Below are 16491 nucleotides of genomic sequence, written 5' to 3'. Positions count from 1 at the left end.
AATCATTGATAAATATAGAGCGTGGATATGCTCAAGGAATCACATTGTATGTGCAGTGAACCCAGAATTGCCTGAGGCTGCTGAGTTCACCCACAGAGCATAGAGTAACTCTTCTCCCCCAAAGGAATATGACACAACAACCTTTAGGAAAGCAATGTAGGCACATACACGTGTCTACAGGAAAGGTGGGCTGGCCAGAGCTGTTCATCCCACCCCTGGTAGGAGAATAGTACAAAATCCTTACTAGGTCCCACTGACAAGATACAAAGAGCTCATTCATCACATCTCATCCCCAGCCCAGACTCACAACTGAGCAAGGCAGCCTCACTGCCACATGCAGAAGGAGGTGATTCTCCCAAGTCTTCCCAGCACAGGGGTGCTGGTGGCACCCCAACCTCACATCCTGCAGATGCTCCAGAATTTGGCACCTGACCTGCCTCACTCCAGAGAAGGAGAACAGAAGCAGAGGAACAAACCTTTGCTCAGATATTTGGAGAGCAGAAGACATGACATTTACACGCCAGGCCCCAGCACCACTCTTCAGGTAAAGCTAGTATTTGTTAAGAGAGACCTGGTTTGTAACACTGATGCTTCTTGAAACATTCTAGCAACCCCTGCTACTGCACCTCGCTTATTTCTTCTCTTCTGTGAAACAAAAAGCAATTAAAATACTAATGAAAATATCAGAGTTCTCTATACTGAGCTCTTCATAGGGATCAGTACATATACAGTCCTGGTTTACCATGTCATTTGTACCACTATAAACCCTAACAGATCTGTTTACAGTGTGATTATTTTCAATTCAAAGGAATGAATTAGAAGCAGAATGTGAACTATAGTTTTACAGATGAAATAAAACAAAGATCTTCTTACAAGCAAGTAACTGCCAAGCATACCAATAAACTATTATTTACTAAGTCAATTCCAAAGCTACTTTCAAACAGCTATCTATATAATCATCTGGATGATATCAACTAATGTTAGAGAAAGTACTGACATAATATGTATTTACCTATTTCTCTTATTCTTAATAAAATGGCACTTAACAAATTTTAGAATTCTGATAGCAAAACTACTGTTATCTTAAATTTGAATAGTATGGTCAGCTGGAGTAAGGCTAAGGAAAATTGTAATTTGTTTCTCTGAAATATGTTACAGCAATTCATTACAAACAGCAGAAATAGGATACAGCTCACAGAATGGGTTCAGTTCAATTAAATACATGGGAAAACTCTATTGACCTGGCTTCAACATATTAATATTAGAATCCGTTTAAGACCCTTTCACAGGAGGTGAGTTGAGAGGCATAAGAGGATCTCCAAATGCACACATGTGCATGTTAGTATAAACACAGGTTTATATTTAGGGCTATGTAAGCTATCATATAAAAACTTTTAATATGTGTAAATCAGAAACACGTTATTCCTGCATGGTGAAATTACAAGCACACATCACCCCAAACAAACACCAGTAGAAACTATACACCAATGAACCTTCAGAAACCCTATACAAGCACGTGTTATTTGGCGAAAAAGAATACAAAACTGTCTTGTATAAATACTTTAGAGAGTTTTAAAACATTTAAACATAGGAATATTTTATATCCTTCCAGCTGTTTCTTTGATACTGTGAATTATTACTAAAAATCTCACAGGGAGATAAAAATTCTAACTAATAAAATACTACTCTAAATAACTTAAAATTGACTTTCTGAATTCAAAGCCTAGTGGATCAAATACCAGATACACTGAAAAATATCCAAGGGTGGAAATATGTGCTATATATCTTAACAGAAACCCAGCAATCTTTCATTTTCAGTGGTTCAGAGATCTTATTCTATGACCATTTAAATATTACTTGTCTGAACTGAAATTAAGGAGATGGAAATCTCCAGCATACATGAAGGAGTAACTCTTTTTAGTCACTGGTGATTACTTACATGCACACATATACACATACATACATACATAACTAATGGAGCTTTTTATGCTTGAAATGTTGGAAATGAGAGACACACAGGAATAAGGGAGAATGAGACTGTAGAACTGAATGCCAAATGCAATTTATTTGTTAAATCCAAAATGCAGTTTATTCTTTTCACCACCAGATATGTGGTACATATAATGCAGCTAACTACATAGTTGAATATGCCAGTCAATAGCTATGCCTAGATTTTGCTTTTGTCTTCAGAGATCTAGCTAAATTTTTCAAACTCCAGGTTTAGTTTATGTGAACAAATCTTCCCAACTCTAGTAAACACTTCCTGTAATAACGAGATGGCTACAAAACCTAGGAACTCATTGCTTATTGGTACTTTTCACCATTATAATGTTCACTGCACAGGAGGATCTGTATAGATAAGTCATTAAAAAAGCCAATGAACCATTAATTCTGATTCTTAAGTGAATTTGATTCAATAACCTTTGCTTTGCATTTAACTGTGTTCCAAAGCTAATTTGAAATTGGATCACTACTTTCAAATCTGGATTATATTCTCAAAGAACACAAAATTCAAACTCCTAAGGAGAGATTCTGTAAGTCTCAAGTTAGGGAATAGGAGTAGTACCCTTGGATTGAAACCCCCTGACTTTCCACATGTTCTGAGTGCCTGCATCTCATTTAGCTATCAGAGACTACATAGCACATAGAATATCAAGGGTTATGGAACCAACCTAAACCTTCGTCCTACAAACACTTATGCCTGGGCTTAACTTTACAACCACATGTAAAGGTTCCTTTGATTTTAATGGGACTAATCACAAGAAGAATGTGATTGAAACCCCCTGACTTTCCACATGTTCTGAGTGCCTGCATCTCATTTAGCTATCAGAGACTACATAGCACATAGAATATCAAGGGTTATGGAACCAACCTAAACCTTCGTCCTACAAACACTTATGCCTGGGCTTAACTTTACAACCACATGTAAAGGTTCCTTTGATTTTAATGGGACTAATCACAAGAAGAATGTGGGTTTTAGCAGGTCATACATTGTATTTTAGGAATATTTACAATGAATTGCTTGTGGATGACTTACAGAGCAAGAGGCTTTACCCAAAGACATTTCTAGATAGCAAACAAATTCAAGAATTTCAGAAGAGTAAATTGCAAAATTTGTGAATAATTTATTTCCTAAAATTATTCATGGATTTTTGCCATATACTAACATCAGGAATCTATGAACAGTAGCACCCCTGCTGTGCTATAGAGAAGCAAATTTCTGAATCTTGTGAAGCATTCTGAATCCTTTGAAAGAATTCCCAGATGTTTTATGGAGTAATATCATTTCCTCCTTGAGGGCTCTCAGTTGTGGAAGCCTACAAGTTGTATTGCAACTGAGGAATAACATCATGTTTTTGAAAACCATTGGGATAGTCTTGTATACACTGTCATCTTTGTGAACAAGAATATTTGTTCCACATCTCTTCACTGAGCCCAGAGAAATGCATTCTAAATACCTGATACAAAATGGGCCCTGGAGGAAAGCCAGCTGGCTGAAGCTCAGCCAGCATGAAACGGAGGTGACACATGTTGGCAGACTGAAGCACTTTGAGGAATTGGCAGGAACTTTCACTGTCTCTTCAGTTGATGGCATCTGTCCACCCATTGTCCAAGTGGCTTTGCAATCAGCTAGACTGTAAATTTGCCAGGAATCAGCTTGTTATTCTGTGTTTGCAAAGTGCCCAGAACACTGGGATCCCAGACTTAGAACTATAAACTATTGTGATACAAACAATTAACTGTACTAAGCACGGAGACTTCCCAAGCTCAGCTCTGGTCCCAGGTTCTCCATATTAATAGCAGCAGGTATGCCGACCTCCAGCTGTGGTGGCATCAAGGCTTGCAGCACCTCCTTACCAAGACACAGCGTGTATACTCAAACATGTGTTTGCCCTTCATGACTAGGAGGACATAACCTGGCGTTACCTTTGAGCCTCGGCTGGAAACTCTGCTTAACACTAACATTGTACTTCTAAAATAAAATCAGCTTCAGTGAGAGCATGCAACACAGATTTGTCTCTTACACTGGTGACCAGTTCCACTGGACTTCTCAGGTAAACCATGCTAGTATCTAGCAAACATGAGCATTGAATACACTCTGATTGTCAGAGAGTCTTTTTCTCAGAAGTAAGTGAGCAAAAAGATTAATGCAGCAGGCTAATCTAAATTTTCTTCTGAAAAATGTACCCACTGATGTGAGATCAGAGTATCAAGAATTTTGACTTCACCTTGTTTATTTTCCTGTGTGCTTTTCACATGTGAGCCGAACTCCTTGCTTGACACTTTCAGTCATTACTCAACAGCCAAAACTGCTGCTATTTCTATATTATACATTAACTTACTCAAAATGTTAGGAAGTGGGAAGTCTTGCACTGGCTTAATTTTTCACAAGCCCTAACTGCATAACTCTGCCTGTATTTCAGAAAGTCACTGTTGGATACAAACCAAAAATTACTAGAGTGGTTCATTATCAGTACAGGGTATTTTCAAAGTTGCTGAGAACTGAAAATCCCACTGAACTCACTGGGAACTAAGTGCTTATTTTATTTCAAAACTGGAACACTTTGCCAAGTGATTAAATGCAAACAATAAATGCCTGACCATTGCTGTTCCTTCTTGAAAATATAGCTGCAGGTATAGATTCATTCAGAAATGTAAATATTTTTTTTCCACATCTACAGATTAAACATGAGAGCTGTTTCTGCCAAATAATCAAGGAAAACTTGTATCCAAGTATGAAAACACAACAAAGCAGAATATCCATTTTGCAGGGAACAGACTTACAAATCAACAGCATGTTTTTTCATTTATATCCTATCAGATGAAAAAGGAGAAGCCCCATACTATGCTTCCTAGAGGAAATAACGTCTTATTATGCAATTCCCACTCATTGTCGTGATAAAGCTCAGGTGTCATTTTTCATTATGATTACAGCCCTGGCAGACTAAAAGGTTTTCACCATTTCCATTCAGTCATAGGAGTTTTTCCTGCCATCTTTCAGATTGCAAGACAATAATGCTTGCAGGCATTCTGGCACAAAACACTGGGCTTATTCTACATCAACCTTCCCCTCTTGTGTTGTTTTTCTACTCCTCACTCATGAACTGCAATCCAGTTGCCCGAAGTTATTATAAGATACCTCTCCCATGTCTTCACTGTACCAGAAATTATTTCAAATGCATTTCTTGAAGCTTAGTAGCTTTAGGATAACAGCATCAAAGTTTGTTCAATGAAGGCAAATATTTTAATCCCTTTGAGGTTCCAATGTGATCAAAGTTTCACTCCGCTTATGCTAGGATTTTACACTGGACACAGACAGTATCTGTAGTCATGTACTTACAACCAAATCATGTACTTAGAAGCAGCTGTTTTAAAAGGGTCTGAGTTCTTTTCATCGTAAACTTCAGACTTCTTTTAAAAGAAAATAAGTACCTTGATTTTCTTAATACTCATATATATTTTCTGCAGAGACCTTACTAAAAGAAATAAAGATGTTTAGCATGCACTGTTTTGCACTTCCTCTTGGACTTCCTGATTAGGTTAATCTCTGCATCAAAACTTTTTACATAAATTCATTTCCTCCTTCTTTTGAGTATTAGAAAAAAAAGAATAAATACAAAAATGTAAGCATATGCAATGTTAAGTAGCAAAGAAGGGTGGCTGACAGCTCGCAATTCTAGAGCATCCCTGTTTATCCGCAGGGAGAGCTAAATGCCATGTGCTTTTGAGCAGCTGAATGCTGACCAACAGAAATCTCTTGAAGTAGAGGGTATTAGTCCATGCACAGAGGCTCAGGGCTTGTCATCAGTAAACAGGGCTGGGCAGTCGACATGAAGTGTTAGCTTAAGGTGAATGAAATTTAAGATTTCATTAGACTAAATTGGTTTCAGAGACCATTAGTCATTCCTCTTCCCCTCCTCCTCCTGATCCTATTATCCACAGTGTAGGTAATATTCCAAATACTTAAGTGTGATAAAGGAGTATCCAAAAAATGCCATTTTTCAAACAGATACTTTCATACCCTAATAGTACTATCAGACTTATTTCCCTGCTAAAAGCACTTTAGAGTAGAACAGGGCAAGAAGAACTGTTGCTGCATAATCCAATTGCAGCTGAGTACCATCGACCACAGCAGAGACAAAGCCAGGCTGTATCTCACTGCTTGTGGAATACCACAGCTGTTCATTTTCATGATCTGTTCAGGTAAGGTGGGAACTATGTCATTTAACTTGAGCTATGAAAATATATTCAACTATTGATGTTAGTCATGCTTGCTCCCTTCTATGGGGGACAGGCACTTCCAGAAAGAGACTCAACCTAAAACATATACCAATGGGACACAGAGACACAGTCCTAGCATAAGGATCTGAACTCATTGAATATTTATATATCAAAATCTCTATTCTACTTTTATATATTACCAAAGTGACGATTTGCTTGAATGGGTAGGAATGAATCCTTGAAGATATCTACCCCTTCTTTGGTGTGATGACTACAAGCCTATGACAGATTTTCCTACTCTGCCGAGTGTGGTATGACTAGTCATGCACTCTGAGTTTCTGTGCATTATATCTTCTTGTTACAGGTTAATATGCCATGGCATTACAAAGTCTGTCCAGACTTTCACTGATGTGCAAGAAGACAGCATTTGCTTTTAAGTAAGAAGTTCTTGTTGTGATCTTTGTTAATGAGTGGGCTCCTTCCTATAAGCAGTTCAGAAACATCCAAGCCAAATTACACCACGTGGAGGTAGAGAACTGCTTTTTCATTGCTGGATTTAGAACACTGTAGGCACTAAATTATGGATTAAATGTATGAATTAAAATGCATAGATAAATTAAAGGTAGGAATTAAAATATCTTTCTGAAATGTGCTTTTTCAGCTTTACTGAAGTTTTATGGTACAGGCTTCATTTAGTTTATTACTTCTCACCAAAGAGAAAACAAATATATGCGTTTATATACATGTATGTATGTATGTATATGTACTTTCACTCCAAAATAATCATTTCCCTACTAAAAATGGAAGAAAAGTGTCCATCCTTACCAGAATCCACGGCAAAATCACCAAAGCATGTGCCTACATATTTATATTGATTAGTGCAAACCAGCACAACTTCATGAGGGTCAGTGGACTTTTTCTGCGCACTCGAACTTAGAAAAGGCACTTCTGGGGGAAAGAATTCTCTCACTCATTCTTTGGGCCAGAAGACAAAAAAACACAACCAGAAACTCATTTTGGAGAGTGTTGGTGCAGAGGGAGTGACTGTAAAGCTGCTGGGTGACAACCTCCCAGGAAGCTAGCCAGCCACCAGAGAACATGCCTTTCTGGGCATGTGTCCCCAGAGGTGTCCCACTGCAAGGACTTTCTCAGCTCCTGCTGAGAGCAGGACCTGATGGCACAGAGCAGCACAGCAGGCAGGGCTGCTGAACTTAACAAGGGATTTGGCTGGAAAAAGAAGACAGCAACAAGTAAGGTTTATTAATTTATATTCTTTGGCATAGCCTCCAGCATTTTTTTTAATGCTGAGAAGCAAATGAAGTCAGTGTTTATTACTCCTAATATAGCTTTTTAAAATCAACATTAAATTATAGGTCAATATTAAATAATGCAATGAATGAAATGCTATTGCTAAGCCAGTAGCATCACCTTTAATTAGCTAGCTTTTCTCTTTTGCTAGCTGTGACACAGCTGTGTATTTCACTGGTGCTTTACTAGTAGCTCAAATGTTTTCATTGTAGTTTTTTTAGACAAATTTACACATAACTGGAAGACACAACAGCTCTTAAGTTATGTGCTTAAGTATTTTTTTTGTTTCAGACATTAATATTTCCACTTTAGGATGGGGGTAAGATATTGTTTTGTTAAGAAATGACTACAAATAGAGGCAAAACCAAAGCAATATTAAGAACTGTGGTCGGATGATTGGTAATTAAAGACAGGATGGAGAGATGGACAGAAGAGGGTGTGCAGGAAATAAATGTGATCTACAGAGCCTTGAAAAATAACTTGCAGGCCTTCCTTTCTCTGGCGAAAAACTGCCTGCTGGGAAACTACAATATAATCATGCAAGCAGACAACAGGGTAATAATAACAAAGCTCCTAAATCCAGAAACCTGAGCAAACTATTGTAGGTTAAAGAGAACAAGTCCTCTTTGGAGGATCAGCTGCCCTGAAGCCATGGTAGTGGCCTCAGGAAACACAGGACTTACTGTTGCAGACCTCCCTCTTTACATGGGGGTTTGGCCAGGAGACCTATGTAGTAGTGAGAACTACTACCTTAGCTCAATGTCCTCCCAAGCCACCACTACTCTACTCAAATAACCTCTTGTGTTACCGTCAGGGCACCCTGACTAAGCCTGTGCTTGTGATGCCAGCCTGCGCGCAGCGTGCATCCCAGTCTTCCCACCTGCCAAGCGCGCTCGTGTTGCATTAACCTCAGTGCAGTGCGGACACGTAGATCTCCTCTTTGACACCCCCATCACTGCCCGCTCAGCATCCCCCACCACCAATGCCTCAGGCTGCCAGCACAGAGTAACTGCAGTGGACTGTAACTTGAAAAGGGCCCTGCACCAAGTTGTCACTAACCTATGTGAAGCCTACAGTATTGGAAAGGCATCCAGTTTCTCAGGACAGCAAAAGGCTGGGAAGTCAGGCTCCTTCCTGCAGCCCCATACCTTAGAGGAGATAGCCACTACTTTGAAAGGGGAAGCAGGCATTCCCCTGCCTCCCACAGCACTATGGGGCTGGGGAGGCACAAGCCTGGCCCTCCAGCATATGTCTGACTTTGCTGTTGAGTCTCACCTCTCCAGCCCTCCCTGCAGACCCAGCCAGGCTCCAGGCAGGCCCCCTCCTCCATCCTTGACATGCAGCTATTTAGTTCTGCCATCACTGCTGTGAAGGTTTACACCAGCTTTGCAACAGCATTTCCTGGTCGTAGTTTAAACACTTAACCAGGCAGGTCTGCTCGATATAGAGACTTTTTGCCAAGTATCTCTCGGTACATGAAGTAGTAGAGGGCTCAGGACGACAGTCACAGGTTCATTCAAAACACCAGCAACTTCAAATAGTTGTTCGACAACGCAGAGCTTTAAGATTCAATAGCACAATGAGCTATTTTAAATATTAGCTCATGCAGCAAAAAAGCTGGTTACATCATAAAAATATAATCCTTTTAAATCACAGCTCAGTGGAGAAAGTTACATGCCAATTGACCTAACAACTTGAAGCTCACGGGAAGGCAGGCATATGTATCTAATCTGCATTATGATCAGAAATACTCAATTACTTAACTGATACCTTTAAGAACAAGCAAAGTTTTAGTCATTCAAATGTGTAGTAATATAAGATTATTTTCCACTTGGAGTTGGTACCAGACTACACAGAGGAAATGAAGAAGTGAGTGAAACTACAGTAAGCAAAGTGGGGTATCCAGTAGTGGTACCTCAGCATTTTAGCTGAGAAATAGTCTGGTATCCTGTGAAATCTGATATGCTCATGGTCAAAAGCAGAGCAAATGTAAAAGTATAATGAAACATACCTCGAAAGGAAAAGCAGTTAAGCCCCCATAACTCACTCTTGGTTTTTTTCTTTTTTTTTTTTAAGCTGTCTTTGAAGTAAGACACTCTATATCATGGTTGTTGGGCCATGGGTCTTGCATCATTGTGGTTTGAGCATTTCTGATTATTTCTTTTTAACTTTGGAAAAAAGAAGATGCACTGCCAACAACCAAAAGCAAACTGTACTTATCCGCAAATAATTCACCCCTTACTTAAATCATGAGTTTTGCTCCACAAAATATAAGCTGTTTAGGGTCAGTGCTAGATTATCGCATCAGAAACACAGTGGTTGAAGCCATTACGATAGGAAAATTGGGCAGTTAGTATACTTTTGTTTCTCATAAGTAACACAAATGTGAAATAAACCAATGAATTAGCACTCATGCATGATATAGAGGACAAAATATTAAGTGCTTGGAATACCAAGGTTAAACTAAGCTTATGAAGACCCATAGGACAAAAAAATGCCTAAGAACACAGTCACTAGTAGGTAGTGAAATCAGAAAACTACCTGTAGGTTAGTTTATGGGAATTTTTTTATTATTAAGATAGTTGATTGATTATACAAGCTCAACATGAGCCAGCAATGTGCACCTGCAGACCAGAAAGCCAACCATATCCTGCCCTACAACAAAAGAAGCATAACCAGCAGGTTAAGAGGGGTGATTATCCCCATCTACCTTACTCTGGTGATGTACTCCAGACATCACCTGGAGAACTGCATTTAGCTCTCAGGCCCCCAACATAAGGATGTGGACCTGTTGAAGAGAGTCCAGAGGTGAGCCACAAAGATGGTCTGAGGGCTGGAACACCTTTCCAATGGAGACAGGCTGAGAGATTAGGGGTTATTGAGCCTGGAGAAGAGAAGGCTTGCTCTCTTACATATTCAAGTCCCTTCCTTCCAGGCTGAGAGGAGAGGCAAGACTGGTTTCATGAAGAGGTATTACCTCACGAAGAGGTAGCTTATTCATTGTCTAAGACACTGGTCTCCATGTAGGGTACATGTAGCCCAAGGGGGGCACAACACAATCAATTGGAGTGCAGGAAGAAAATACTTTTTGTACTACTAATAAATACAATTTTTAAGAATTAAAATTGTGTTTATTTCATCTTTATTTCATCCTTTTTTGATTTCTGTAGTTGGGTAAGTTTTACGCTGTACTTAATGTATTAGTACAGTGGTACGTCTATGTAATTTATAAATAAATATACATCTATTGATGGTGCATGCTGAAAAATATTTTACTGATTATTTAAAATTAGAAAATACATATAATGCTTGAAAATTCATCCACAGACCCAGACATTCAGTTTGGCTGAACTTAACCTGTTGTCACTCATGATTTTAGGAAAATACAGGAGCACCTACACCTCATTCCACCAAACTATAGGTGTAGCTTAACTAGCCTTCATGCTATACTAATTTAAATGCTCTTGACCAACCTGCGTAGAAAACTGAATTTCTGTTTAACACACCATTAATCCAAAAGTCTGAAATAAACCATTCAAGGCACTTTACAGAATGTGTTGGCTCATCACAGGACTTCCATTTTACTGTATAACGCAGAGGAGAACAAAAGGTCAAAATACACACATTTGAAAACTCTGACCACAAGAAAAGGCCCTTCTTTTTCCCCAGTATGTGACATTCTCTAGGCTAACTTTTGGCTTCATTTTCATTATCTCGGAATAAGTAGTTTCTGAGAAGGATCAAAACCACACGTAACCTGAGAAAAATGCATTTGCTTTAAAAAAGGACTAGAAATCTAATGGGAAGAATTACTACTGTATAACTTCCAGTCCAATTTAACAGATACAGGTGGCTTGGGTCATTCTTACACACATTAGCTTAGCCTTCAATTTCAGATGCTTTATATTAAGTTACTCTTAGGATGTGAGGATATATTCTTAGCTCAGTTTAAATCAGTGGGAATTTTGCCACAGACTCCAAGGGGCCCTTACCTTCTACAATTTTGCCTTAATAATATATCAGTGTTTGCCAAAAAATGCATCTTGATTTATTTCCAAATTATTGCTAAAAAATATTTGGCTTAACATGTAATGGGTTCAAATTTTCAGGTGGTATAAATCAGCACAGCTGCAGAACTATGCCAATTTAATCCACCTGAGGATGTACCAGTGGGTTTATCCTATTTAACATCATTTATAGTAGTAAAGTAATTGTTTTAAAATCTTCCTGGTTTTACACAGTAGGCAGTTAAAGCAGTTTCACCCAGGGCTACCGCATTTTTCTGCATATAAGTTGCAAAACAAGCAAACCCATTCATTCAAAAATGTATTATTCCTTGAAAGTAAGTATACAATTAACCTACATTTTTATAAAGTCCTGGAACCACTCAGAAATCAGATGTTGTATTTAAATTCAGACAACAGAAATGCAAACATACCTTTGCACCACTGCTTACAACAGAAAAGCTAACAGTGGTTCATTTCTACTAAAAAGTTGATTTGTATTAGCCATTTCTGCAATTTTACCTGTTACTTGCTGACAACTAGCCACACCTATCCAAGATATGATTTAAATTTCCTTTTTTCAAAAAGCTACATAAAAACTCCTCTCAATTTCACTTGAGGCAATGTTTGTATGATAAGAGAGAAATCTGCCAGTTGAGGTCTCGTGCATTTCATAGAGTAGCTGAGAGAAAGAAAAAGAAAAAACACCTTAACACAACTGCAACTGTGAAGTAATCTCTTCCCCCCTCTTAATTCCATAGGTATGTTCTTACTCTATGCTGCTGCAGGGTAGAAGAGAAAGGTTTTTCTAGCTAACCCATTTTAATAACCCAAGTATTTATGAAACATTAGGAAATGGTGGTATTTGCCTTATTTTAAAGTCAAATATTAAGCAACATAAGATATGGGAGAGCCAATCCATGTCATATATAATAATTTATATCAGCTCACATTGCTTCAGTTGGTTTTGGACTAAAGTTCACAGAATGCAAAACACCACAAACTAGAAAGACAAAACGAAAAGACCTAACTTCATGAAAATTAATTTATCAGGTAGGAGTTTACCACACAGAAAGTTCTTATTAATTGTTACACGGGCAAAGTATCTTGATTATGGATAAAAACAATACATTTACTACTGTACTGTAAAAAAGCACTACCAGCTTGGATGAGAAATAGAAAACTAAAATCCTGCACTTGCCATTCCTCCCAGCTAGCAAATTCTTCTTCAAAATTTCTGGCAAAACGTGTGATCAGCAAGTGATATCTTTTAGGGCAAAACTTTTTTCTTCAGCTTCTGCTCTGCTATACTCTGAGAGTTCTTTTCACTCAGAACAAACACACATGAAATAAAATAATTATCCATGTCTGTGACTATGCAAGTGTTGTTTGAAATAAATGGTTGAAGATGGACAACTTTTCATTTGCTTTCACGGAGTAAGGACTGTAAAATACTTCCCAAACTGTCCCTGAAATACCTGCTAACTTTCCTGAAGTTACAACAGCAGCAACTTCAGTAAGCAAGACTGACTGATGAAAGGATGGATAAAAATCATCAACCTGACTCTCAAGAGAGAGTGTATTTACCACTAATTCGCATATCCAAGGAGTTATGTGGCACATGCTGAACCCTGTGAGCAGATAAACAGCAAAACTACAAGTCAGATATGCTCCATTCCTTTTTTGTGATGGAAGAGAAATGGAGACAGAGCTGTAAAAGTCATGATCCAAAGTGAATTTTTAGTGTAAAACAGCTTTTCATCTCTTAGTATATACATGTTCAGTATCTTAAGTCACAAGCCATAATGCAGAGTGAGTACCTCACTCATTCAACCATGTCTCCCACTGTCTCTTTCACAACGTAATCAATATCTACCTAAATAACTAACCAGATTTTCTGCCCCATTACTAGTCCTTTAGAAAGCTGTTGTCTCACTGTTTTAATAGTTGGAAACCACTTTACAGCTCCCAGGTGAAATTCATTTGGGGTAGGTAATACCTATTTTTATTGTGCCAAAATTGTCATGGAGCAAAATAATTTCTCTTCCTCACGGTCTCAGGAGAACAATATCACCCCTGAACCTCATGTTGTTTGTTCAAATGATGCAAATGCTATCTGCCTTCTCTTGGAAGGTAGCTGTTTAGCCTGATACATTAGTGCTAACTAACTTTTCCTGTATGTCCATTTTCCTGGAAAATGATGACCAGAATTGTACCCACAGCTTTACATAAAATCCAGAAAAAATAATAGGGCTATCTAAAAATGTTGAATTAATGTTTCTTTGTCTGCCTTGTCTGTCCTGTTCCTTCCAATTTTTACATTTACACTTCCCATTTTTACAGCCACAGTAATTGGGCAGTTTACAGTTGATCCTATGACCGACTTATTTTTATGTAGAACACAAAATATAATTATATATGGTATTAAGAACATATAATTAATATTTCTAACTTCTTTTTTATTATGCCTTGTATTAAATTCATTTCATGACAGGCAGTATTAATGTGTGCTTCATTCAGTATGCATTTCAACACTGATGGGCATGTTTAGTTAGAATTATTGTCTAGATGTTTCTCTGGGTGGCTAAACTGAAATATTTTTCATGGCACACAACATCTGCCTACATTATTTTCTTGTTCTGGTTCTTTACAATAGCTGACAGTGGTTCATAATTGCCTCATAACGTGCAATATCACTAAACCTGTTACATCTCAAGTTATTCAAACGTATTAAAAGGCCATTTCAGAAATGTAGCGAGTCTACTGACTTTGTATAACTTAACTATCCAAAGATAAGATCTCCCACATGCTTATAAAAAGTGTGAAAAAAAAGAGAAAAATCTAATAAACACCAAGGTTTGTTCCTGCAACAGAAAACAATAAAATAATATCATTCTGAGCTAACCTCATAAGGTTACTCTTGGAAAATAGTAAGTAGGTGATACATTTTTTAGACTGATTTGAAGACAAAGGTCAGCTTCCCATGGATTTTACTAGAACAAGGTTTATGAAGTACAGGCCAAGTTATTCTGGGCATATTTGCTGACTTTTCTGGTATGACAAACAAGAAGGAATAAATCCAGTAAGTAAATGTGACCGCCTTGAAACTACTGAGAAAAATGAACCTTACTTTCTCTGACAACATCTCAAGACCCATATTTACATACACTCTCCCAGAGGCAAAGACTTCATTCATTGGCAAATCAATATAGCAGTATCTAAAAGATACATTATTTTGATATAGGGTAAGAAATTGCTTTCTAATTTAATGCAGTGAATAAACAAAGCATTGGAACGCATGAAACCGAACTTATCTATTTTACTGACCTTGAAGCTGACGCCCTTTGTACAAATCCTTTGTTTTGGTTGGGTGAGCTCTGGCACCATTATCACACTTAGGTTGTTCGTACCTAAAGAACAAACAAGGAGAGAATAAAACCAGTCTACGTTCTTTCATATTTTATATAACTGTTTAACTTTGAAATTCTCCTGTTCTACAGTTCCCCAAAATGACACTTACTGAGTAGCATACTAAAATGCCTTATTAAAAGATACTAATACAAATTTTTGTAACAAAATATTATTTTTAAAAGCATTAAATGGTGGCTATGTCCTGGGTCCAGGCCAGACTTCCCATAAGAAAAATACCTGAGTAATCTGACCATAATTACCAGCCAGAATGAAAATAAAACTTTTTTTTTTCCCTTTGAGTGCTTAATTTATTTTCACACCATCTAATGAAACTGCCCACTAGTACACCAAATTTTGGCCACAGCAATAATGGATAGTGTTGTTTCATGGACATGGGAGAGCTGCAGGCACTTTTTTCTCCTAAAGAATGGTAGGAACAGAAGCTGCTTTGATAGCATGGGTTGGATTAAGATACCTGATGGATGACCACTTCAATCACCCAAGAAAAGAGTGAAAGAGAAATCTCTAAGCAATACTTACTAATGCATTATCTGGCAACCAGCCTGGTCCCCAATTAATCTGATACCTGAGTCTGCATCTCCTTTCATCCTATTCCGTTACTGTTACTGCTCTCTACCCACGCTTCCTTTTTTTGGCCTCTACTTCCTTTTTGGCTTATATTTCTGTTGTATATACATGTAGTTCATCACATGCAAACTAAATATATTAAAGTCCAATAGGTGTTAAAATGCTATAATGTGAAAAGTCCATATTTAACTCTTTAAAGCAACTGAAGAAAGACAAAATGAATCATTAGAAATTTACCACACAGGCACAGTCAGTCTAAGAACTGATAAGAAAAACACACTTGCCTCAGTTTTCATGGGAAAAAGGTGGGAAATGGATAACATCTCAGAATGGAGCACTGTCAAGTTAAAAATAATGTATTCAAAAGACTAAGTTACTCTTTTGAATTTTAAAGGGGAAAGAATCCCTAGCATGTATACCTAAACTCATTGAGAGCTTATGGAGTCTGCTTTATATCTCTAAGCAGTCTGTTGGGAAGCACTGAGTTTTACTGAGGTGGAGGAAGGACGATTTTCACAGGAATTCTACAGTGGAGGGAGCTTCATGAAGCAGCTAATTTATGCTCTTTTTTAAAAGAACGTAAGAATCATCCTCACGAATGTATTTAAAACGAATAACATGAAAAGTGCTAAACTGTTTAAGCGAAAACTTCACAGACCTGTCTATCCTTTCACTGTTGTCCCCTAGAGATTTAATTCAGATTTGTGGAACAGAGATTTCAGGATGTAATGCATCCATCTTGCTACCAGAAGTACTAATGTTACCAGTTCCTGCAGTAGAATTTTAGCAGATACTCTTCTAATTTGTATTTTGCAGTGGAAAGCTGGAAGAAAGCATACACCATTTTGCATGAGCCCCTGGTTCTTTAAACCACGAAAGGCATCCATGTTCATCCTTTCCATTCTATAAGAAAAAATTCAAAAATGACAACTGCATATTTCTCATCATTTTCTGATCC

General features: G+C 37.8%; 1 protein-coding gene across 1 annotated transcript in view; it reads right to left on the bottom strand.

Moving 5' to 3' along the window:
- The window catches only part of LOC104510233 (SPARC-related modular calcium-binding protein 2-like), a gene marked incomplete at its 5' end in the record, with an annotated part of 40228 nt that overhangs the window by 20531 nt on the left and 3206 nt on the right, over positions 1-16491 (bottom strand). Inside the window, one exon of the mRNA XM_010152410.1 lies at positions 14862-14944. Coding sequence (XP_010150712.1) covers positions 14862-14944 — 83 coding nt within the window. The remainder of the gene's footprint in view (positions 1-14861; positions 14945-16491) is intronic.

This window comes from Eurypyga helias, unplaced genomic scaffold (assembly GCF_000690775.1).
Source record: "Eurypyga helias isolate BGI_N326 unplaced genomic scaffold, ASM69077v1 scaffold24625, whole genome shotgun sequence".
In the NCBI taxonomy this organism is placed as follows: Eukaryota; Metazoa; Chordata; class Aves; order Eurypygiformes; family Eurypygidae; genus Eurypyga; species Eurypyga helias.
The sequence above is the reverse complement of the archived record's forward strand: the minus strand, read 5'-3'. Positions and strand labels throughout refer to the sequence as shown.